General features: G+C 42.4%; 1 protein-coding gene across 4 annotated transcripts; it reads left to right on the top strand.

The window, feature by feature from the left end:
• Window positions 1-581: 581 nt before the first annotated feature.
• On the top strand, window positions 582-24,525 carry LOC146520923 (protein NLRC3-like). Of its 4 annotated transcripts, XM_085154268.1 has the most exons (11): window positions 582-599; window positions 8,052-8,192; window positions 10,841-10,933; window positions 11,268-11,346; window positions 11,504-11,696; window positions 11,827-13,621; window positions 15,694-15,864; window positions 17,333-17,506; window positions 20,337-20,513; window positions 22,621-22,794; window positions 23,416-24,525. In XM_085154268.1, exons 2-11 carry the CDS (start codon window positions 8,074-8,076, stop codon window positions 23,429-23,431), a joined length of 2,991 nt encoding a protein of 996 aa, XP_085010394.1. In that variant the 5' UTR covers window positions 582-599; window positions 8,052-8,073; the 3' UTR covers window positions 23,432-24,525. The 4 variants fall into 4 exon arrangements, with proteins under 4 accessions (XP_085010394.1, XP_085010395.1, XP_085010396.1 ...); XM_085154269.1 differs by lacking the exon at window positions 10,841-10,933 and having other exon boundaries at window positions 23,416-24,523; XM_085154270.1 differs by lacking the exon at window positions 23,416-24,525 and having other exon boundaries at window positions 20,337-22,732.
• The last annotated feature ends 1,233 nt before the right edge of the window (window positions 24,526-25,758 follow it).

The raw sequence follows: 25,758 nt of genomic DNA, 5'->3' as shown, positions 1-25,758 counted from the left end.
CACAAAAAAAAAAAAAAAATTTATGTGCTGGAATGTGCAGAAAATAGGTTTAAATATTAAACAAATTTCTTCCAGTCAGAGAATGTTGCAGATAATTTAATTTTTGCTTGACACATAAAGTTAAAAGATTTAAACAAATAAAACAAGTTTTAAAAAGAGACTTTTCCATTTGATTACATTTTGTATGATGGATTATGCAGAAAAAGTAGAATTGGGCTGAAAGATCTATCACTTTATCACCTATTCAGGTTATAAAGTGTTTTTAAAAAGTAACTAAGTAACCAAGTAATTAATTACTTTTGAAAATAAGTAATCAGTAGAGTAATGGGATTACTTTTTGGGGAAGTAATTAGTAATTAGTTACTGATTACTTTTTTCAAGTAACTTGACCAACACTGGTGATGACACATGCTTGTGTTTTAAACGGGAAAACTAAATCACGACCTGCAAGAGGTTTAGGAATTTTCGAGGTTTATATGAACGCAGCACAGTGTTTTGATGCTTCCGACTGTCCTCAAACGCTGCATAAGGCTCAAAGTTTACTTTCACTTCCTGAACTTCGTGGAGTGGAGCTTGTTTTTGGTGTGTGTGAAGAAACTGTAAGTTTGCTTTGTTTCCTCCTTTAACAGTTTGTCTTTAGGAACTTTACTGTTTGATTAGCTCATGTTTGATTTCTTTACACAACAAAATGTGTGTTTTTATTAAAGTCAGTGTGTAATGTTTTCCTGGCTAACATCAGCTGTGTGTAGCTTAGTTCCAGTACAACCAGTACAAATCTGCCGCTCTATAGTTCACAGTAACGCACTCACAGCTGGACCAACGAGGCCGTTTTACCAATAATGCCAAAACCCCCCGAAAGGAAACAGTCACAGCAACAAAAGAAAAAACTACCAAACAAATAAGGGAGGCACTTCCCACTTCTCACTTTACTCCACACCACGGGGAGACACTTCCAGGTCCACACAAGCCCGTCTACTCTCTACTCGAAGGAGGCGGTCTGTCCAAAACCTAGCAAAAAACGGTGTAGAGCCACAGAGGGGGAAAAAAACACCTCACTCACGGTTCATCCCCAGCTTTTATATCCTAAGAGGTGATTGCTGACTGGGCGCAGGTGGCAAACAAGGCTAATCAAAAGCAGCTGTGTCCTGGGGAGAGAGCAGAGTGAGAGAGACAGAGGGGGTAGGAGTGGCAAGAGAGGAGGAGGCGGAGAGGGCGGGCAAACACCCCACCCAAACAGCCTCACAGGATGTACATTCTAACACCCCCCCCCCCCCCCACCCACCCTTCCTTACATTCAAGCTCTACCAAAACAACAAAAACTCCTTATTGTGAGCTGCGTGAGAGTGCATCAGCTACTATATTGTATTTCTTGTGCTTGATAACCATATTATAATCCTGGGCCAGCAGTGCCCAGGTTGTGGTTGTATATCCGGTTGAGAAAATCGAGGGGATTGTGATCTGTGAACACAGTCACCGGGGAAGAGCTGGAGCCCACATACACTGCGAAATGCTGCAGAGCTAAAGCTTCCTTCTCTATGGTAGAGTAGTTCAGCTGAGAACTTTATGATCTTGTATGACTCAAGATGGCGAGAGCGCCAGTGTGTGTGGCTGAAAGCGTCACCCTCGCCGGGGTAAACTGAGCAGTCGCCTGGTGAAGCTAAAGGTTTCTCTGAAGAATTATTCTGCTGTTTTCCGACCAGTGCGTGGATTATTTCCAAGACTGCTTGTGTCTCGACGTTTTTTTGGATCCTATTGATGCCTGCTTGGTGCCTGTGGTCAGCTTTGATGATGATGCTCCTCTGCCTCGCTGCCCATGCCCTCCCAGGCTCCTCCGCCGTCAACATTATCCGAACCTGAGATCGCTGCGGCGGGTTTCTGGACCTCCTGAACCCCGAGCGCCGAATCCAGCTCCTACCAGGATTGGCCTGGTGAACGCCAGATCACTTTTAAACAAAACTTTTATTCTTCGGGACTTCTTCAATTCCCGTGATCTGGATTTTCTGTGTGTGACTGAGACGTGGCTGAGTGTTGGAGAGTCCAGTGCTCTATCTGAACTTTTACCTGTGGATTGCTGCTATTTTAATTCGCCACGGACGTCAGGCAGAGGTGGAGGCACAGTGACTTTTTACAAAAAGGATTACAAATGTAAGCAGTGTTTTCTACAGCCTTCATTCTCCAGCTTTGAACTTACCTCGTTTGAGGTGAGTCGTACAAACCCAGTTTTCTGCGCTGTCATCTATCGTCCCCCGATAAACGACTTTTCTGATTTTTTTTAGCTGGGATTATGCCCAACTATGACAGTGTTCTTATTGTTGGAGATTTTAAAATATATGTATGTTGTCCTGATAAGCCACTGGTAAAGGAGTTTTTAAGCTTTACTGACTCTTTTAGCCTGGTACAATCCGTGCCTGGCCCTACACATGAGCACGGAAACACACTGGACCTTGTTCTGTCATATGGTCTGCCTGTCACTAACTTGGAGATTTGTGACTGTGCACGCTCAGATCATATGCCTGTGTTATTCAACGTTGGTTTGACATATACTGCACTTAAATCTGGCGCTCCTGCTCGGCGCTGTCGGGTTATTAACCCCTCCACTGCTGCGCAGTTTTCTGCTGCTTTTAATCAGCTCGGCGGCCCTTCTGACTTTGTTTCCTCGGACACAGAAGAGCTTAATTCCTGGTTTCATTCTTGCTGTGAAACCGTCTTGGACTCTGTGGCTCCTTTAAAAAACGGGCGGCCCAAAGCTAAACCTGAGCCTTGGTTTAATGAGAGCACTCGTGGGAATGTCATCGAGCAGAATGGAGATGGAAAAAGGATAAATTGCAGGTGTCATTTCAAATTCTAAAAGACTGCTGGCATCGCTACCAAAACACTGTTAAAGAGGCAAAAATGGAATATTTTGCAAATATTATTTCTTCCAACTGTCATAACCCACGTGTGTTATTTAGGACCATTGACACTGTTCTAAATACTTCATTGAATGTCTGTTTGGAAGTTTCTCCTGAGATTTGCAATAATTTTCTGGACTCTTTTATTGAAAAGGTTGTCACCACCACGGCTCTTATCACAGCTCCTGACTCTGACCGCTCTGTCTCTGTCCCTTACACTGCTGTTTTTACTCAGTTTGATCTTGTGACCCTCTCCACTTTAGAGGATGTGGTTCACCATGTTAAGCCTGCAGGTTCCCCTCGGGATCCTGTCCCTCCACAAACTTTTCCTAGTGTAGGACAATATGTCCTTGACATTATTAACAGCAGCCTGTCTTCTGGTGTGGTTCCTACATACAGTAGTGCAGCCACTGCTTAAGAAACCTGGCATTGATCACACAGTTTTAGCGAATTATAGGCCTATTTCCAAGCTGCCTTCCCTCTCCAAGGTTTTAGAGAAAATTGTTTATAGTCAACTGAAAGACTTTCTAGATGATAATGGCATCTTTGAGGCTTTTCAATCAGGTTTTAAAACCTTTCACAGCACAGAATCTGCATTATTAAGGGTTTTTAATGACATCCTTCTGGGATGTGATTCTGGTAACCATGTTGTTCTTGTCTTGCTTGACCTAACTGCTGCCTTTGACACAGTAGACCACAATATTCTAATTTCTCAGTCAAATTATGTAGTGGGTATTGGTGGCACTGCACTTAATTGGTTTAGGTCTTATTTGTCAGAGAGAACTTTCTCTGTCAGCCTTCTCGGTTCCAAATCATCTTCCGGTCCTCTGTCATGCGGCGTCCCACAGGACTCAATTTTAGGGCCAATGCTCTTTTTACTGTATCTATTGCCTCTGGGTTCCATCTTTAGAAGGCATGGGCTCTTATTTCACTGTTATGCCGATGACTGCCAAATTTACTTACCACTAAAGCAGAAGGATGGTATCTCCATAAAACCTCTCTTGACATGTCTAGATGACGTTAAAGCTTGGTTGGCTCTAAACTTTTTAAATTTTAACGAAAAGAAAACAGAAGTGTTGGTGTTTGGACTCAGTGGTCCCTGTGAGTCCTCCTCTGTTGATTTAGGATCCCTGGAAGTCTATTTTAAACCTGTTGTTACTGACCTTGTTTTAAGTTGGACAGTGATTTTAAATTGGACAACCAAATTAGAGCAGTGGTGAAGTCCAGTTTTTATCATTTAAGGCGACTGCATTAAACAATGAAAGGTAGCTGGGGCATTTTTCAAGCCTAAGGCCATAACTGTATATTGCATGAAGTGGTCAGGGGTGACAAATGCAGAAATATCTGTAGCTCTGGAAGTCAGAGGCACCTGCCAGTAACCTGAGATCGAGTTTGGTAATAAATTTGGCAGGGCCAAATTTGGCAGGGCATTTTGGCAGGGCCTATGCTGTTGATGCAGTCTTCCATCCATTCCTTCCAAGGAAGCGGAAACGAGTCAGAGACCATACTCCTCACAGAGCGATGTATGTTACATAAGATCTAACATACATCATATTCTATGAGAATATTATGTGTTTGTATACTTTCTGCCCAGTTTGACCCATTTAGCAGAAGTCAGCCTGTTTAAGGCTCTGATATCTGTTCTGTATGACTTAAGGCAGTTATGACATGGTCTGATTTTCTCACCCAATAAAGGAATATTTCATATATCAGTCTACTCTTCATTCTATCAGAAACAGTTATCACAGCTCGTACATTTTCTTTTTACACATATATGTAAGCATGGAGTCAAATGTAATAATGCCAACATATTAAAAAAAACAATATTGCATCTTATACATAATACATCTATATATACACTGTCAAAGATCCTTGTCTTTGAGTGAAGATTTAAGGTGATAAATAACTGCATTTGAATCTTTAATAAAGCTCAGTATTTGACACATAGTTCAAGTTCACTGCTGTAATAATTAATATAATAATAACTTTAATGTTGGCCATAATATATTTACATTACCACAGTGAGATGACTTTAGTCTCATGAACAACATTAGCTAATTGTTATTTGCCAGCTAATCTTAAAATTACTGTTCAGTACAGAAATGAAGCCCAACAATCATGTTTTTACAGTCCCGTGGTCTCAGTCTCAGTAAAAACAAACAAACAAATAACAAAAGTTTTTCTCCTTCATTTCTGTCAAACAATGCTGTATGAAACATTTCCAGCAGTTAGTATCATGGTTGTTAGGCAACCTGCACAGCAAAACAGAGGCTAGACCAGGGGTTGCCAACCCTAGGCATGTGTGCCACAGTTGGCACGTGAAGGGTTAACTGGTGGCACGACCATAGCTGGACTGGCATACTGGGCATTTGCTCGGTGGCCCGGTGACTTTTTTTTTCTTTGTAACAGTATAAACAATGAAAGGTGGTGGATTGGCCAGATGCTGGTCGGTGTGTAAAAATAACTCAGTTGTTTGGTGATGGCTGTGGTGGAGCTTCCTCAGATTCAGTAACATTAGCAAGTGGTGGAGGCCAGCAGGGGGATGAGAGAAAGGGGAGGCAGGAGGAGAGACCCGAGGCAGACGCAGGTCCGAGTGTCAGGTGAACTGAACTTCAGGTAAGAAGTTATGACCTGCAGTCTATCTGGGTCAGATATAAACCAAGTTTAGGTGGAGTTTATTTTCATTATGCTAACTTTTTAGTCAGTTACAATAACTCGTACTGCGTGCTAGCTGGCATGACAGAGTTTCTATAGAGCTGGGTGGGTGCTATGATGTTACTGATGTTGAACTTTATTTAATTAACAAGGTTAGTTAGTAGAGTTGCCAACCGTCCTGTAAAAAGACGGAATCGTCCCGCATTCAGAGAAAAAATTACGCGTTTTGTGTTGAGCTGAAAAGGAACACAGTTTGTCCGGTACTTCAGCCTCGTTAACCCTCTGTGTATTTATGTGCATGTCTCCCTCAGTTCAGTGTTGCGTCGTCAATGTCTCCTCCTCGAACCTGTGTGCTTTTCTGTGTTCCCTCCGTCCTCAGTTAGCATTCCCAGTTTAGTTCCGTTTCTTTGTGAAGCCTGCAATAAAGCAGTGATTTTGAGTTCAGCTTTTTGTCTCCGTGAGTTTTGCGTTTGGGTCCTCATCTGCCTCCACACAGCCAGTTCATGACAGCTACACCATCAGCTTTACCACATACAAGAGTAAAACTGCAAGTGAGCATAGGCTGGCCTATGATTGGTGATGAATCTTATTTAGCCTTCCTGTCTTGGCACTGGATACCATATTTACATTTTTACACGTCCATGTAAGGGGCGATCGTGGCTCAAGAGTTGGGAGTTCGCCTTGTAATTGGAAGGTTGCCGGTTTGAGCCCGGCTTGGACAGTCTCGGTCATTGTGTCCTTGAGCAAGACACTTCACCCGTTGCCTACTGGTGGTGGTCAGAGGGCCTGGTGGCGCCAGTGTCTGTCAGTGTGCCCCAGGGTGGCTGTGGCTACAATGTAGCTGCCATCACCAGTGTGTGAATGTGTGTGTGAATGGGTGGATGACAGGTTGTGTAAAGCGCTTTGGGGTCCTTAGGGACTAGAAAAGCGCTATAAAAATAGAGGCCATTTACCATTTACAAGTCCCAGACTGTTCCTGGACCTGACAAGGATGAGATGTTTGATTTGGTGCATGTGGTACCTACAGGGAAAAGAGAAACGTATGTCCCAAAGACAGGGCAAATGCTCTGAACAGAAAATGTCAAAGAGGATCTGTGAGATGGATCAGAGAGGGCCCACTTGTTTTTGTGAAGTGGATGGACACACAGGAGGTGTCTGTGTGCTCCACCATCCATCCTGCATTTTCAGGGGAGACGGTGAAGAGAAAGGTGAAGGATGGAGATGGACACTGGGCTACGAGAGAAATCCCCTGCCCCACACCAATCATGGTATATAACAAAAATATGGGTGGGGTTGACCTGTCTGACCAGCTCACTCGGTATTATTCCACTCACAAAAAAAAGTGCTCGCTGGTACAGGACCATGTTGCAGCATTCTTTGGACATTGCGACAATAAATGCATTCATTATGCATCGTGAGATGTTCAGTGCTAAGCAGGTTCATCCCATGGCACACAAAGATTTCATGGTGGAGGTGGTGTGTCAGCTTTGTGGCATGGTCAAGACAAGTGTTCCCCACAGCAGGAGAGCTAAACACATTTCTCACAGACACAGATGCTGTCCAGACACCCACTAAAGGCAGACTCAAACGTAAGTGCTGTCTCCAGGAAGACAACAGGGGGAGTGACACGCCCTGGAAGCCTGTGGTGTGTCCCTGTGTCTTGTGGTGGACAGGAACTGTTTTCTTGAATGGCACAAATAATTTGTGTGAAGTCTTTTTGTTACAACCGATCATTTTGTAAAGAGATGTACTAAAAACGCCTGAGGCATTGTCTCAGGTGAATATTTGCATATAAGTATGTTGTTTCAAAAATTTTACAAAGGTTTTTATAGTTTAGTATTTATATTTGCATTTTAAGTTCTGAAAAACATTTGTTAAACATGTTTGGGGTTTGTACAGTAAAAAATATCACATTTTGCCTACTCAGATTTTATGTTTTTTGTCTGATTTTATATCAGTTGTGCCAATACAGTTAGTCAAAATGAAAAACTAACTGTAAATTCAGACACTTCATGTTGTGCTGAAAAAAAAAAGATACCAAACAAGGCAAAGCAAACAGTTTTTAAAGGTGAAATATAGAGGTCAAATCAAAAGTAGGTAAAAATGGCCAGTTATACCCTACCACAATTGTCTTTGATATGCTGCTCAGTGATGGTTGTCACTGTCAAAGCAGAGCTAGTGAGAGTCAGTAAAACCCACTATTGATCATGTGCCTCATCACAAGTGGGTCAGCGCCCCTCTCTTTCCCTCGAGGGTTTAAATATCTGGGACTCTCCACCATTTGGTTTTAGAACTGAAGAAGCTTCTCAGATGAAACATCTTCAAGAAACTTAAAGAAGTCTGTTTTCTTTTCAAGCTCCTTAGATAACCATGACCTGGATGACTGAGAACCTACAGACATGTTGACCTGGTTTCTAGGTTACATGACAGGTCAGAGGTCAGTGACTGTAACTCAGTTACTCCTGTTAATGTCAACTCACTGAGTGTTTGTGGTTTACCTCTCAGACTGACTGAAGTCTACAAGAAGATGATGATGAAGGAAGAGGAGGACAGAGCAGAGTCTGCAGGATCCAGTTGTCCCTCTGTGAGGAGTGACTGGTCCAAAGATAACAATCCATACTTCAGTGCTGAACCTGGACCAACGAGGTCAGAGACTTGGTCATTTGCTGTTTGAGGACAGTGATGCTCATATCTGTGGGGGAAAGTGTGTACTGAGTGGGTTCATGTTTGTCTTTAAAGAACAGAGGTGCTCATCTTGAATAGACAGGTTGTTGAGAGACATCAGCTAGAAAAAGCAGAGGAAAGAATATCAAGATTTATTTTCTTGATATTCCGAAAAGAAATAGTGTGAGCATTCTTGATTATGGAAAAAGTCATTTGGACATTAAAAGAAAGAAGCAGGTGATCAGAGAATGGTAGTTTGTCAGCTGTGCAGTTGGAAGGAGTAAGTCCTGTTGTGGGAGTTTTCCATTTAAATAAAGCCTGCAGACAAACAGTGAGTGGTAGCTAAGATCCTTTAATAAAAAAAAAACCCCGAAACCCAAGCTTGATGCGTAGAGAAAAGCCATCGCAGGGCAGATGATCGCCGAAATCCCTCACTGAGCCTAGCATGGCCCTCAGTTAAATACCTCTTACAGGAACAATAGGCAATAGACAGCTGTTTTCACACCTTTGGTCTTCCAGATGTGAAAAGTCGTTGGGCTGTTGCCACGTCTCCAGCAAATAGAAAAAGTAAAACTGACGGTCTTTTAGGAGATCCTGGACAAGATGACCTTTGTTCGTGAGCGAACGGATGTTAAGCAGGCCGAAGTTGACGCAAGTACTGTCAGACTGTGTGAGAGTGCTAGGCGACCTGGTCAGGTTAGCCAAAACATTGTGGTCAACAGCCCTGCCAGGGTTCTGTGAAGAGTGGCAAGAGGTGGACCAGAGAGATTGTAGTTGCTTAGAATTATCTTGATTAAAATACCATGGATGTAACTTCGGCAAGAGAGGAAAACAATATCCGCATGGAGGTGAAGAACAGCAGGCGGTGGAGCAGCCAGGGAAAAGCAGAGTCACAGGAGCTCATCAGCTGTGTATTGATGGATTTCAGTACAGGGTTGAAGGATCGATGACACAAGGATCCAGGCCCACACAGGCAGTGCATAAATCCTGGGAGGCCACATCATGAACAGGAGCAGAGACACAGATGGGCCGTATAGACACAAATAGAACAGGAATCCATTGGAGGGAGTAGCTGAGATGCCAGGAGAGGATAGCAGTGAGTGGTGATAACAGTAACAGGAGAAAAGGGTAGCAAAACCAAGGGGGCAAGTAGCAGGTAACAAGGTACAAATAGCAGGAGTAAAGAGCACCAATAGCAATAAAAGTAGCGAAAGGGTTAGCAATGAATAGTGGGAGCAACTCGCGCGAGCATTCACTCGACCAAAACCAGAACACACATACTAAACATGAACTGAAGGTGAGTGGAAATACACCTAAACTCTGGAGTTGGCTCCAACTAAAACACTAACACAATGCACCACGCTCAGGGGCTAAGAAATTAAATTAACTCACTATGACTGGCAAAAACTTCAAAATTACTAGATACTAGGGATGGGTACCGGTATCCGGTGCCATGATGGCACCGGTTCTGACATAAACGGTAGTAACCAGACCGAAAAGCAGCGCACATTTCGGTGCTTTTTTTCCTGAACTGTGATACACTTTCTTCTTCCTTAAATTTGTATTGGCGGTTGGCAAACAACTGAAAGGTGCATTACCGCCACCAACTGGTATGGAATGATACACTTTAGATTCTAGCCAATCATTTTAAGTTTCCGAGGCTAGTAGGCGGGTCCAGGTACGTAAGTTCTTTTAGAGCAGAGCTACAGTTTAAAAATGTCCAAGGCGAAGCGATCAAAAGTCTGGCTGTACTTCACAGCAAAATATGCAAACTCAGCATCTGCAACAAGTGCTTTAAGCTGATACTGTGATGCTGTCAAAGGAGGTAACACCTCAAATCTGATGAAACACCTGGCGACGCATAGCGGTTTTTTTTAAAGCCGAGAAATGCGCCGTATTTGATAGCTTGCTGCGAGACCTCACACCGAGCACATCTACTGCGGGTGTGGTGCCTGTTATCGGACCCGGAATTAGCAACATCCCCCAAAAACCCGAAGAGGAGAGTCCTGGCCCCTAGCCCTGCCAGTGTAGCAGAAATGATGAGGATGATGATGCAGCAGCAGCCGTTCTTCTCTGCGTGAGTAGCTTAATGTTGTTCGTGTGTAATTTACGTTGAGTAGGCTAACCACGTTATTACATTAATGCATGTAAGGTGAACAGCAAACACCATCATAGCTACATGCAGCTGTCTTCTTGTTTGATGGCAGATACTCCCTTCACCCTGGACAAAAAGGCTTAAATGACCAAAGAAAAAGTGGAAAACAGCTAAACATGAGAGGTTTTTGGACAAAGTTTGTGTTTTTTTCCATTGTTTAAGCACTGCTTCCAGTCGAGAGTGATACCATATATGCCCTATAGCTGCAGAAAAGGCTAACATTGTTATCTTTTTACAAAAAAAACAGCTGAACATGAGAGGTTTTTGGACCAATTTTGTGTTTTCCATTCTTTAAGCACCGGTTTGAGCACCATTTAAGCACCGGCACCGTTTCAAAAGTACCGGTTTGGCACCGGTATCGGATAAAACCTAAACGATACCCATCCCTACTAGATACTATACCAGAGTATTACTGTCGTATACTGTGAACAAAAGCAGAACTGTGAAGCAAGAGGCATTAATCTTAATTTTACAGGTGGAAGCAAGGCTTGGGGGGAAGTAAGGTCCGCGTGAGGCTAAACCAGACCAAGTTCTCTCACTGTAAAGAACCTGGCAGGGAGGCAGGCAGGTAAGTTACGCCAAACCCAACAAGCAGAGTAGGTTAAAGTTACGACCATCCATCACCTCCCTAAGAGTAGGGTGTCTGGAGATCTTCAAGTGTATAATGTACTCTCTGTGAAGGTGCAATAAAACCTGGGGCCGACTTGTGATAACATTCAACATGCATGTCAACAATTCGTGTCAGAAGTATCTTGCTATACTAAAATGATATGATACATGGGATTAAAAAGTCTGCCACCACAGTCCATAAAAAACTAACAACTAAAATTTGAACTAAAAAAAAAAAACATTAAAATAAAACATTTTAAAAATTCCGGAAATTCTTCATGATTTCTCCACAGAGTGGACCAGCAAAGCTCAGAGGTTCCCAGTGGTCAGTCTGCCCAGAAGCATCAAACACAGCTGGACTCCATATTTATGGTCTGTACATGTACAACAACTACTTTTACATCTATTCACATTCATCTCCATGCTGCTCTTTGTAGACCAGTGGATTGTCAGTGTGTCCAACATGGATCTGATGTTTGGCTCCATGATTTCAGCCTGATTGGGTCGTTCATAAAGTATTCTGTTCCAGCTGCTGGAGGATAACATCATCACTTTTGTGAAGGACGAGCTGAAGAAGATCCAGAAGGTTCTGAGTCCAGATTACCCAGAATGCTTAGAGAGTCAGAGGGATGATGAGGAGGAGAAGAGGAGCAGCAGAGAGGCATTTGTGAAGATCGCAGTGGACTTCCTGGGGAGAATGAAGCAGGAAGAGATGGCTGACAGTAAAACAATTTCTAAAAATACGTAATATGATGGATATTTACTAATGTCTCCAGACATGAAAAGCATGTGTTAACTAATTTCTTATCATGCGTATTGTGTAAAACACAAACTTTTTTTTTTTCCATTTAGAACTTTCTGCTGCCGCTCATCATCGTAGCCTTAAATATAGGCTGAAGAAAAAGTTCCAGTGTGTGTTTGAAGGGATCGCTAAAGCAGGAAACCCAACCCTTCTCAATCAGATCTACACAGAGCTCTACATCACAGAGGGAGGGACTGCAGAGGTCAATGATGAACATGAGGTCAGACAGATTGAAACAGCATCCAGGAAACCAGACAGACCAGAAACAACAATCAGACAAGAAGACCTCTTTAAAGCCTCACCTGGAATGGATGAACCAATCAGAACAGTGCTGACAAAGGGAGTGGCTGGCATTGGGAAAACAGTCTTAACACAGAAATACACCCTTGACTGGGCTGAAGACAAAGCCAACCAGGACATCCAGTTCATATTTCCATTCACTTTCAGAGAGCTGAATGTGCTGAAAGAGGAAAAGTTCAGCTTGGTGGAACTTGTTCATCATTTCTTTACTGAAACCAAAGAAGCAGGAATCTGCAGCTTTGAAGACTTCCAGGTTGTGTTCATCTTTGATGGTCTGGATGAGTGTCGACTTCCTCTGGACTTCCACAAAACTACAATCCTAACTGACCCTAGAAAGTCCACCTCAGTGGATGCGCTGCTGATAAACCTCATCAGGGGGAACCTGCTTCCCTCTGCTCGCCTCTGGATAACCACACGACCTGCAGCAGCCAATCAGATCCCTCCTGACTGTGTTGGAATGGTGACAGAGGTCAGAGGCTTCACTGACCCACAGAAGGAGGAGTACTTCAAGAAGAAAGTGAGCGACGAGAAGCAGGCCAGGAGGATCATCTCCCACATCAAGACATCACGAAGCCTCCACATCATGTGCCACATCCCAGTCTTCTGCTGGATCACTGCTACAGTTCTGGAGGATGTGCTGGAAACCAGAGAGGGAGGACAGCTGCCCAAGACCCTGACTGAGATGTACATCCACTTCCTGGTGGTTCAGGCCAAAGTGAAGAAGGTCAAGTATGATGGAGGAGCTGAGACAGATCCACACTGGAGTCCAGAGAGCAGGAAGATGATCGAGTCTCTGGGAAAACTGGCTTTTGATCAGCTGAAGAAAGGAAACCTGATCTTCTATGAATCAGACCTGAAAAAGTGTGGCATCAATATCAGAGCAGCCTCGGTGTACTCAGGAGTGTTCACACAGATCTTTAAAGAGGAGAGAGGACTGTACCAGGACAAGGTGTTCTGCTTCATCCATATGAGTGTTCAGGAGTTTCTGGCTGCTCTTCATGTCCATCTGACCTTTATCAACTCTGGGTTTAATCTGCTGGAAGAACAACAAACAACAACCACGTGGTCTGGCTTTTTAAAACGCAAAGAATCTCTCCACCACAGTTCTGTGAACAAGGCCTTACTGAGTCCAAATGGACACCTGGACTTGTTCCTCCGCTTCCTCCTGGGTCTTTCATTGCAGACCAATCAGACTCTCCTACAAGGCCTGCTGACACAGACAGGAAGTAGCTCACAGACCAATCAGGAAACAGTCCAGTACATCAAGGAGAAGCTCAGTGAGAATCTGTCTGCAGAGAAAAGCATCAATCTGTTCCACTGTCTGAATGAACTGAATGATCATTCTCTAGTGGAGGAGATCCAACATTTCCTGAGATCAGGAAGTCTCTCAACAGATAAACTTTCTCCTGCTCAGTGGTCAGCTCTGGTCTTCATCTTAATGTCATCAGAAAAAGATCTGGATGTGTTTGACCTGAAGAAATACTCTGCTTCAGAGGAGGCTCTTCTGAGGCTGCTGCCAGTGGTCAAAGCCTCCAACAAGGCTCTGTAAGTACATTTGCACTCTTGTGTTTAATTTATTGGTGAAATAAATTTAGTATTTTTTCACTAGGCTTTCTATTTTTCTATGAATTCATATCCTAAAGTCTTGAAATTTTTTCCAATACAACTGAAAACTCTTTGATGGCTCAAGAACTCATCAGTGTACTCAAGACGCTGAATCCTACATAAACTATGATCATCACTGCTGCTGTTGTGTTATCAGTCTTTGTTTAAACACCAGGGCTGTACGTGCCTAATGTTACAATACTTTATATTCACATACATGCTCCTAGATACATTTCTACTGCAGGTCTATTTTTAGTCGTAAATTTTAGTGAAACTCTTGCTTTTACATGCGTGGTGGATTTCATTAAACAAAGCATTTGAATTACTCAGGGATTCATTGCAGCCATAGAAATATCCTTATGTGACCAATGGTAAATGGCCTGTATTTGTATAGCGCTTTCTAGTCCCTAAGGACCCCAAAGCGCTTTACACAACCAGTCATCCACCCATTCACACACACATTCAAACACTGGTGATGGCAAGCTACGTTGTAGCCAAAGCCACCCTGGGGCACACTGACAGAGGCGAGACTTCCAGACACTGGCGCCACCGGGCCCTCTGACCACAACCAGGGTGAAGTGTCTTGCCCAAAGGACACAACGATCGAGACTGTACAAGCTGGGGCTCGAACCGGCAACCTTCCAATTACAAGGCGAACTCCCATCTCTTGAGCCACGATCGCACTAAGTGGTCGGCACGGTTATAAACAAAGTAATAAAATGACAACGCCACTCTAGGAAATACAAAATCGTTTAGATATGAAATGTAATTTAAAAAACAACATCATTTGCACAGGTTCAGAAATGCACACTGAGGTCCGCTCAAATATTAACAAAACTTTATTTATTAATATAAAATAAGACGAAAAATCAACAATGACTGAGCACTGAATGCAGTGTAATCTAAAACTGTGTCCCAAATTAAAATTAAAATAAACAGAAAACAGGGCTTTACCAGCAGAAGGGACCAAAAAGAAAACCACACAAAAGACCCCCCACTACAGTCTATTCACCCGGTGCTTTACAACAAAGGAAGTGTTGAAAACGACCCACCATCTGTCCATCGGTCCCACGGCCGCCGGTAGATCCTCAGTTCACTGAAATAAAAGCACAAGACATAGGAAAAGAAGGGAAATGGGCATTTTGAAAACGCTCTCGAAAACGGATACATTTGAAAACTGTGCTTTCGCGTCACAGTGTGGACAGCGAAAATGGAGACTTTCTAAAATGATGATGCATGTTAGTCATATGATGCAGTCATGTGACTAATTAAACTAAGATAGTGGAGGGCATTATACAGCAGTCTTTTTGTTTGCTCTCAATTCTGACAACCCTATTAAAGATAAATATCAGTCTATACATGCTCCAGATAGCTTTTCTTAAAATTCTTTAACTCTCACTCGCTTTTGCAACTTTGTACTTTTGTGTTATTCGCAGAAACAACTCCACCTCATTGTTTGTCCATTTAAAGAACTTAGTGCTTTTCCTTGACATTTCCTCAACCACGACATTTTAAAGAGCCGGAAAGTGAATAAGTGAACGAAAACACCATTCTCAAATCTATCCAGGCTAGTGTGGATGTAGCCACAACCTGCAGCATAGTAGTACAAAATATGGATTGCTGGATGGCTGCAACAACCAAAGTTTTACCTATCTTTGGTATTTCTTGATAGCACGAGAGTAATATTTACTGAACACAGGCATCTTCTTATATCTTTTCTGCTGTGAATGTCCATGCTGTCCACACTTACATTTCAATATCAGGCTCTAAAATGTACAAATGGCTCTGAGAAGATTACATTTCCAATCAATAATGTTTCTACTAGGTTTACAGTGTGTTTTCATGTCTTCTGAAGCAGAAGGTGGAGCAGGTGGAGCTTACAAGGAGAAAATGCTGATATAGAAGGACAGTTCTGTTTTCATGAAGCTATTTAGATAACCATTAATTGTATTGCTGGGTTTTAAAAAAAAATGCTTCATTTGACTGATTTAATTAATTAATTTGTTTTTCAGACTGAGTCACTGTTACCTCTCAAAGAGAAGCTGTGATGCTCTGTCCTCAGTTCTCAACTCACACTCCTATCTGAAAGATCTGGACCTGAGCAACAATAACCTGCAGGATTCCGGCATGAAGCTTCTGTCTGCTGCACTGCGGAGTCCACATTGTATACTGGAAACTCTCAGGTCAGCAGCCAAACGTTCCCACTGATGATCATTTAAAGTCCGAATGATATTATTCTATAAACAACCAAGCTTTCTGGAATTTGCAAGTGAGTATGTTTGTGATGGTTCTCAGTCATCCAGGTCATCGTAGTCTAAGGAGCCTTTAAAGAAAGTCTTCTGGACTTCTTTAAGTTGCTTGAAGACATTTCACCTCTCATCCGAGAAGCTTCTTCACTTCTAAGGTCAAATGGCGGTGGGGGCCAGATTTAAACCCAGGGGGAGTAATCCCCCAAAGAGGGACAAAAGGACCCCCTGATGATCCTCTACCTAATCACATGAGCCAAGGTGTGAAAATGGGTGTGGGTCACAATCAGCCAGGGTTTCGGGTGAGCACATTGTGAAACCTGGCCCCACCCTATCATGTGATTTCCTGAGGTCAGATGGCCCAGGATTTGAGTGGGCATTAAGGGAACTCAAAACTGGATTATAGATGGCAGACAGTTGGTGTCGTAAGCCACCGCCTCTGTTCAAAGATGGTCGCTCACAGTGGACATAGATGGCTTCTTTTACTCTTTTGAACCATCTGTCTTCTCTTTTCAAAATGTAAACACTGGCATCCTCGAAAAAGTGTCCTTTGTCCTTTAGATGCAGATGGACTGCTGCTGCTCCATTGAAAGAGGAGTGTTTGTGACAAACGAATTTCCCTTGGGATAAATACAGTTCATCTTATCTTATCTTATCTTATCTTATCTTAAAAATGCCCTTAGCAATCAGGGTTATCCTGTTGATCAAAGTCCATCACTGAGTTTGTAAAAACACATTTGTCAATCATTATCTTTGGTATATAAGGAAAATGACAACATTTAATCATATTTCCTCATCACCCTCTTTTGTCTGACCATTTGAATCCCATTTGAATTTCCAATAAAGGACTCCACAGAGTTTGGTAAAAATAATGACAATAGATGTTTGTGTGAAAGTGCGGGAAGCAAATTTGTATGTGATGTTCTTTCAGTGTTGCACTCTGTAGACGGTCCCTGAGAACTGGTCTCACAGCCAGCTGCACATGATGACCAGTGTTGTTAGTCTAGGTCAGAAGATGACTCGTTGGACTAAAAATGAGCTTGTAGTTTGTCTGTTTTAATAATGCGACTGGAAAAAGGTGTGGTTGGACTTCGAATATGTCTATTCCTTTCCAACTTCACCTTTAAAAGTGAAGCTATGAGGCTTCTGGAATGTAAAACAAATTTTTTCAAGTCTTTTTCATATTTGTATGATAAAAGTACAACTTTAATGTCAAACATTCAGAGTTTTTTCTCTTGTTGTGTTTGTTTGAAGCTGCTTCCTGTTGGCTTCAGCTGTTTTAAGTTTCCATTTTCTAAACTTCTACATTCTGAACCTTCTTCAGCTCTTAGTGGATTGTGAAATACTGAATGATTTCACGCACACACTTTGTCTAATAAACTTACATCTTTCATTCTTTATACAGATTGGGGAGCTGTGGTTTGTCAGACATCAGCTGTGATTATCTGGCAGCAGCGCTAAAGTACAACCCCTACCTCATGAAACTCCTGGACCTGAGCTTCAACAAGCTGCGGGATTCAGGAGTGAAGCAGCTGTGTGTTCTTCTGGAGAATCCACGATGTCGATTTGAAACTCTGAGGTCAGTCACCATGCTTTAGTTGTGCTGAGATGAATGTGATGTGAAAGTTGTCCTGACACTGCTGATCATAGGTCCACAGAGCCTTATACAGGAAGTCTTGTTCCATTCTTTGTAGAACTTTTTCTCTCTGATCCTCTAAGTCTTACTCGGTAGTTAATGCAGAGTTCTGGGCTGTTATGGGTGAGGGGACTCAGGCAGCCTGATAGACTGTCCAGATGTCCATGTCTTCCCTGCTTGTCCTGATAGAAATAAACATAAGTAGCCTTTTCGAATTTTTGTGGAGGAATAAAACCCATTACATTGAAACATCTCAGCTTGTGAAGGAATACAATAAAGGTGGTATCAAAACTCCAGAATTAGAATTTATGGTTGGCACCCTTAGAATTAAATGGTTAAAATCTGAGATAATGAGATATACCCACAACTTTTCCCCATAATTAAACCTTAAGGAATCATAGGGTAATAACACTCAATCAAAAATCAATTTTCAAGAGCGACTGGTTTAAACAAAAAGGTTATATTTGTCATGGTCCTGGGTCGGTTCGACCCAGCATTTTGAGTTTCTTATGTTTTGGTTTATTTTTGCATTATGGATTATTTCTTATTCTCTGGCGATACTGTTTTGATTATAATTATGTTCTGATTCTTTAGCTATCTGATGATGATGATGATTATTATGATTATTATTATTATTATTATTATTATTATTTCTGGTTTAGGTTTTGTTATCTTGCCCTCATGTTTAGTTTAGGTTTTGCCTGTACTTAGCCTCCTCTGCCTGTATGTCCCTCTGTCTGTCCATGGTGACTTGTCTGGTCCTCTATGTCTGTTAGTTTCCTGTTTTTTTCTGAAGGTGCTTGTCTTATGTGAGTGTGTTCAATTTACGTTTCCCCCTGCCTCGTCAGTTGTGATTTCCCCTAGGTGTGTTCCCCTCCTGTCTCTCATCCCTTCATTACTGCCTCGGTGTATTTAAGCCCAGTGTGTCTTTGTGTCAGTGTCGCGTCGTTAACGTCTGTTCACCCTCTTACCTTCCTGTGTGTTCTGTTTGCCTGCATGCCAGTTTAGTTATTTTTCAGTATAGTTAGTTTTCTGTTCAGTCACCACTGCTGGTTATTCTGACTTCACTTTCGCTTCCGCAAGTCCTGCATTTTGGGTCCTTCCTCTCTGCCTGCCTGCACACAGCCGAACCATGACAATATCCATAACAGATTTGTTGATGATAACGGTGTCATTCTAAGTTAGACATACTTTTCGGAAAAATATTGTCTAAACTGTTCTCAAAGAGAATATAACACATTTTGTGAACTGGTCCCTCTGCCTCTGCTTCATTTGATTAAAAATTTTATGATATACAATAATTTCTCATCAGCGCTCCCAAATTTATTGCCAGGGCAATGTCAGCTGTTTGATGAAAATGCAATAATAGATTTATTAGTAGTTTCTTCAAAGACAAAATATGTCATAGTTACAACAGAATGGTTACATTGCATGGTTCTAATTTAGTTATTTCATATACACTGGATAAAGTATACTAAAATTTTATGAAATAGCCTATTCTATCTAAAGTTAAAGAAACACACTTAAGGTAATAAACAAAATTAATCCTGTGGCAGAATTACTAAAATGAGATTTGGCTTTGAGGTGGATCAGTGTTCTTTTTGTACTGATGAAAATGAAACCCTAGGACATCTTTTTTTTTCTATGCCCTATCACACAATGCATTTGGTGCAACTTAAAAAATTGGATTTCCCTAAATATTAATGATGTGCCACTATTTGAATTACATCATAGATTTTTTTTATATGGATCATCTAGCATTGGGTGTCTCAGATATTATTAACATCATCATACTTTTGAGTAAATATCATATCCATTGTGCTAAATGGAGGAACGCTAAGCCTTCTCTTCCTGGTTTTAATAATGATTTTAAGATATTTTTTTTCTTTGCTAAAAAAGACAAAAAGCACATATGCCAAAAGAAATTAACAAGAATAATTCCCATCTGCTATTCTAAATTTTGACTTGTGCTGAGGCTTATATATTGTTAAGTAATGCAGCTGCTTCACTTAGGCTCCTAGCAGGTTGCTGAGTAGACATCTGTGTAGTGGTTTGTTTGAAATCTACCACTTTTTCCTTCAGTTTCCTTCCTGTTTAACTGAAATGCCTACCTGTTCAACTGAAATGCCTTCCTGTTTAACTGAAATGCCTTCGTGTTTAACTGAAATGCCTTCGTGTTTAACTGAAATGCTTACCTGTTTAACTGAAATGCCTTCCTGTTTAACTGAAATGCCTCCCTGTTCAACTGAAATGCCTTGGTTTTTCAGTAGTGTTTGTGAGAGCATTTCAGTAGTGTGTGTGAGACCTTAAATTTCAGTAGTGTGTGTGAGAGTGTTTCAGTAGTGTGTGTGAGAGCGTTTCAGTAGTGTTTGTGAGAGCGTGTCAGTAGTGTGTGTGAGAGCTAAAATTTCAGTAGTGTGTGTGAGAGCGTTTCAGTAATAACGTCCCTTACGGCACCTCATAGTCGGCCTGCTGAACTTGTTTTCTTTGTTTTGGACTCTGATGTTTGTTTTTTTTTAATTTCATGCATTAAAGCTTAATAACTCTTCATTTTTTTATGATAAATGTATAACTTTAATGTGAAAAATTCAGATTTTTTTCTCTTGTGTTTGTTTGAAGCTTCTTCCTGTTGACTGAAATTGTTTGGAGTTTCCTTTTTCTAAACTTCTACATCTGAACCTTTTTCAGCTCTGAACAGATTATGAAATACTGAATGACTGACTTCAAGCACACACTTTGTCTAAAAAACTTAAATCTTTCCTTCTTTATACAGATTGATGAGCTGTGGCTTGTCAGACATCAGCTGTGATTATCTGGCAGCAGCGCTGAAGTCCAACCCCTCCCATCTAAGAGAGCTGGACCTGAGTGAGAACAATGAGCTGCAGGATTCAGGAGTGAAGCAGCTGTGTGGTTTTCTGGAGAGACCAGGATGTGAACTTGAAACTCTGAGGTCATTCACCATGTTTTAGTTGTGCTGAGATGAATATGATGTGAAAGTTGTGCTGACACTAAACTGCAGACATAAGGCTGATACTGATCCACACTGAGGATCTTCATGGTAAAGTCTGTTTTCTTCTTCTCTGGTTTAGTCAATTGAATGTAGCAGAACAATGTTCACATTTCAAACCTTCAAAGAAAGAGAAAAATCCTCCACTGGATAATTCACTGCGAAACTCTAAAACTCTTCATTCCACCTTAAAGTCTGAGTGACACTGAAATCCAAACCAAAATGGCAATTTGCTTTACAAACAGCAGTCCAACACAAACATACACACATCATCCAAAACACAATCCAAAATCCAAATCTCCTCCAATGCCAGCATGGATGATGGGAAAGGAGAAGGAGGAGCACTCTGACATTCAGGGTTAGAATGAGTTTCATAAGGCAGACTGTGAAGATCAAAGCTGCATTAGATAGCTTACATAAATTAATGAATGAGTGGACATAAGTTGACAGAGATCATCTGAAGCTCTTCAAATGCTTTAAATTATCACATTTCTCTTTATTCTTTATGAACTCTGTTAGTTTCTACCAGTTTTCTGTGTAATGAAGTTAACAGCAGGCTAATAATATGCTGACCAATAAGTTTCTATTAAATGTTGTAATTTGTATATTAAAAAGTGCCGGTGCTTTGGCTTAGCACGGCTCAGCTTACAGTTAGAATACAGCTGCTGGATGTGATTACCATGTCATAGTTATCTACCAAACCTCTAACTGGGGAATTTCAGGCCACAAATCCATCCATCCATTCGCTTCCGCTTATCCTTTTCAGGGTCGCGGGGGGCGCTGGAGCCTATCCCAGCTGTCATAGGGCGAGAGGCGGGGTACACCCTGGACAGGTCACCATTCTGTCGCAGGGCCAACACACAGGGACAGACAACCATTCGCACTCACATTCACTCGCACATTCACACCTAGTGGCAATTTGGATTATCCAATTAACCTATCCCCACAAACTGTATGTCTTTGGACGGTGGGAGGAAGCCGGAGTACCCGGAGAGAACCCACGCAAACATGGGGAGAACATGCACACAGAAAGACCCCGGCCTGATGGTAGAATTGAACTCAGGACCTTCTTGCTGTGCGGCAACAGTGCTAACCACCGTGCCACCGTGCTGCCTAGAGCCTGTGCTCTAGCTGTCATAGGGCAAGATGCGTGGTCCACCTGCGCAAGTGAGCAGTCCATCACAGGGCCAACAGAGAAGCACTCTCTCACATCCACACCTACAGCCAATTTAGAAGCACCAATGAACCTAAGCAGCATTTCATTGGACTGAGGGAGAACATCCAACCTCCAAAGAAAAGCCCAGCTAACCAACAAGCTTTAACCTACAACCTTCTTGCTTTACCACTTTTCCCCATTTCAGCCCAAATCCTGCATTTTCCTGTTTCTGACTACAGGCCAGATACACTAGCACTTTCTCACCAGACACTGCCACCTAGTGGAGGAAGTCTTAGTTCCATTTGAAGCTTCAGATTACAGTTAGTTCCTTTCAAAAGAGGTGGAGGTGGTGGGACTACAAGACCATCATCACTGAATGCCATAGGACACTTAACCTTTGTTTCCATATGCTTAGGACTTCCTGTTGTTCCAAGGAGGAGTGGAACATGTGTAAAAATCTCCCAGTCAGTTTCAGACAATCTCGGGTCAAGACTAGAACAACTGTGTGCCCAGATTGAGCTCTCTTTAGTACTGTGATCTGACAAACCCAGAGCGGCCAACACATCACATTTAGAAGCTCCCTAGATGGAGCCACAACATGTCCAATACTTAGTCTGTCTTGTGGGACCGACTGGAAGAAATGATTCAAGGACTTAGTCACAGAACAGAGATTCAAAACTCCAAAATCCAACTGGCTGCATTGGGGAATATGATCTGAAAACTCTTTACAGTTTCTTGTTTGAAGCTGTTTCCTGCTGGCTTCAGCTGTCTGGAGTTTCCATTTTATTACACTTCTACATTCTGAACCTTCTTCAGCTCTGAACAGATTATGAAACACTGAATGATTTCAAGCACACAATTTGTCTAATAAACTTTCTTTAATTCTTTATACAGATTGTGGAACTGTGGTTTGTCAAAGATAAGCTGTGATTATCTGGCAGCAGCGCTAAAGTCCAACCCCTCCCATCTGAGGGACCTGGACCTGAGAGACCTGGACCTGAAGGATCCAGACGTGAAGCAGCTGTGTGATCTTAAGGAGAGTCCAGAATGCAGATTGGAGACTCTGAGGTCAGTAGAGTGTTGGAGTGAGTGGGTGGTGCTGTCAGCAGTATTGTACTAAACACAGTCAGTATGAAACAAAGATGCAGTGTTTCCTGTAAAGCTGCAGCTTCTCAGTGAAGCTGTGAGAGGAGAATGGTTACAGGCTCCAGGATTGTAACACAACACTTCCTGTTTCTGCCTTTTGTGACTTTCATGGTCACTATAGTAACGGGTCAGCAAAAGCAGCACGCAGACGAATGACTGCATTCATTTCCAAATTTAAGGCAGTGAAGAACACAGTTTGTAGGTGAGGAAGAGTTTGGTGAGAGCAGATGTTTGGCTGGTATTCCTCCAGTTAACAGCTGGAACCGTCCATCTGGATTGTTGGGGTTCCTAAAGAGCTCAGAGTGGACAGACCAAGGTTATTCTAACGAATGAAAGTCCAAACTCAAACTAGGAGTCAAAAACATTTTCATCAACTTCAATAAAAATCCAAAGATTAGAAAAAGTGAACCTACAATGAGTACTAGTACAGTCCCAGCACTGAAGTCCCTGCTGCCCTTTATACTGCATCACTGACTGACAGCTGATGAAGAGTCTCTGGAAACACTTGTTTAGTTCCTCTGCTCTTCCTTCTTCTCTCTGCAGGTGGAGCTGGTTGTAAACAGGATGGTGTGTGTGCTGAGAGAGGATGAGCTGTGTCCTGATGAGCCAGATATGATGAAGCAGCAGCAGCTTGTGTGTAGAGATGCTCTGACTGGGCCATGTTACTGGAAGGTGAAGTGGAGAGGAGTGCCTCATCCAGCAGTGACTGACAGAGGAATGAGAAGAAGTGCAGATGACTGTCAGTGCTGCAGAGTGAACTTCTCTGTGAACAGCTGACAGAGGATCATCTGAGTATCTGGACTGCTCTGCTGCTGCTCCATCCTTCTACACTCTCTGCACAGTCTCTGTATGACACTGGCTTCAGACCCTCCTGGATCAAACTCACCTGGAAAGGCTTTCAAACATCTTTGAATAATAAAAATCATGTTTTTATAAGATAAATATCATATTTTCATGGATATGTGCAGTTTGAGCCTTGGTGGATGAATCAGTGCTTAATTTTTAATGTGGCTACTAATGATCAATAAATGTGTTGACTGGAATCAAATGAATGACTTGGACTGTATCTGTTCCTGCTTTTCTCTCTTGTGGATCTGATCCAGACCTTTTCCCGCCTTTAAAGCAGCCTCAGAAATACCTGGAAACACGGATCGGAAAAGTGAGGTGAGATGAAGAACAGCTGGGAGAAAAGACACAACACGAGCTTCACATCTGTGACTGAAACCAATCATTTTAAATCTTTGCTGTTTAACTGGGCAGTCAGGCAGCTTTGAACACAGGAGATTCACATTTGACCTTTAAATGAACCCGTGATCTTTGCTCCAGCACCACTCTCAGTCCACAAACAGCTTGTGATTGATTAACTGAACTGATCAATAGTCCAGAAGTTTCACAGACTCGATGCTGCACTCTGATGAAAAAGACCTTTTATTTTGTCAAGCGGGGTATAGGTCACTTCCTGTCACTCCTAGTGTGACATTAAGACACATCAAAAATGTCCTGAACAGTGAAATAAGTCAAAATGAGCTCAGTGATCAGATGAAGACAAAAACAACAATGAAGGTGATCCCTGCAGTTCCTCTGATGTCCAGCAGAGGCAGCAGTGACTCAGTCCCCATAGACTCCCATGTTTCCAGCCTGATACACAAACTGGTTTGGTTTCTACAGATAATTTCTCCCTTCATGTGTTTTTGTATTAAGTCACATGACCTCATTGTTGCTTCCTGCTTAGAGCACACTGGACTCTCCAGGTGTGTGTTTGTGACATCATCACAAAAAAAAAAAGAAGGAACACACACGTAAAGGAAGCAACGAAGAAACGTGCGGCTATCCTAAATGGGCGTTCTTAAAGTCAGCAAAGAGGCACAGAAAAGAAGATCAGACACCAGCGAGGGAGGATAAGAAGGACAGACGCAACAACATTGTCATCCCCTATGTAGACGGTGTATCAGAAAAACTCAGGAGGGTTTTCTCCAAGCATGACATCCCGGTGCATTTCAGACCCAGCAACACGCTCAGACAAAAACTGGTTCACCCGAAAGACAAAACGCCAAAACACAGACTTAACAATGTGGTGTATGCCGTACAGTGCAGCGAGGAATGCCCAGACCTCTACATTGGAGAGACCAAACAGCCACTTCACAAGCGCATGGCACAACACAGAAGAGCGACCTCCACAGGACAAGACTCAGCAGTCCATCTGCATCTTAAGGATAAAGGACACTATTTCGAGGATGCCAATGTTCACATTTTGGAGAGAGAGGACAGATGGTTTGAAATAGGAGTGAAAGAAGCCATCTACGTCCACTGTGAGTGACCATCTTTGAACAGAGGCGGTGGTTTACGACACCAACTCTCTGCCATCTATAATCCAGTTTTGAGATCCCTTCCCAGACGCCTTAACGCCCACTCACACCCTGGGCCATCTGACCTCAGGAATTCGCATGATAAGGTGGGGCCAGGTTTCACACTGAACTCACCCGAAACTCTGGCTGATTGGGACCCACACCCAGTTTCACACCTTGGCTCAGGCGATTAGAGGATCATCAGGGGGTCCTTTTGTCCCTCTGTGGGGGGATACTCCCACTAGGTTTATATCTGGGACTCTCCACCATTTGACCTTAGAACTGAAGAAGCTTCTCGGATGAGAGGTGAAACGTCTTCAAGTAACTTAAAGAAGTCCAGACATTTTTCTTTGCAAGTCCCTTTGACTACAATGACCTGGATGACTGAGAACCTTCACAAACGATGTTGAACTATATTTTGTTCATAAGTTATTAGAGTTGCCAACCGTCCCGTCTGGTATTCAGAGAAAATATTACGCGTTTCTTATTGAGGTGAAAAGGAACAGTTTGTCCCGGACTTCAGCTACAATGAAAAAGACAC

The sequence above is a fragment of the Neolamprologus multifasciatus genome, chromosome 3 (assembly GCF_963576455.1).
Source record: "Neolamprologus multifasciatus chromosome 3, fNeoMul1.2, whole genome shotgun sequence".
Taxonomy (NCBI): domain Eukaryota; kingdom Metazoa; phylum Chordata; class Actinopteri; order Cichliformes; family Cichlidae; genus Neolamprologus; species Neolamprologus multifasciatus.
The sequence above is the reverse complement of the archived record's forward strand: the minus strand, read 5'-3'. Positions and strand labels throughout refer to the sequence as shown.

Excerpts from the sequence above, each read along its gene's own strand:
- LOC146520923 (XM_085154268.1), top strand. The coding sequence starts at position 8,074 with ATGATGATGAAGGAAGAGGAGGACAGAGCAGAGTCTGCAGGATCCAGT. Across the intron at positions 8,193-10,840 it reads GCTGAACCTGGACCAACGAG|GTGGAAGCAAGGCTTGGGGG; the intron begins GTCAGAGACTTG and ends TTAATTTTACAG. Across the intron at positions 20,514-22,620 it reads TGTGAACTTGAAACTCTGAG|ATTGTGGAACTGTGGTTTGT; the intron begins GTCATTCACCAT and ends TTCTTTATACAG.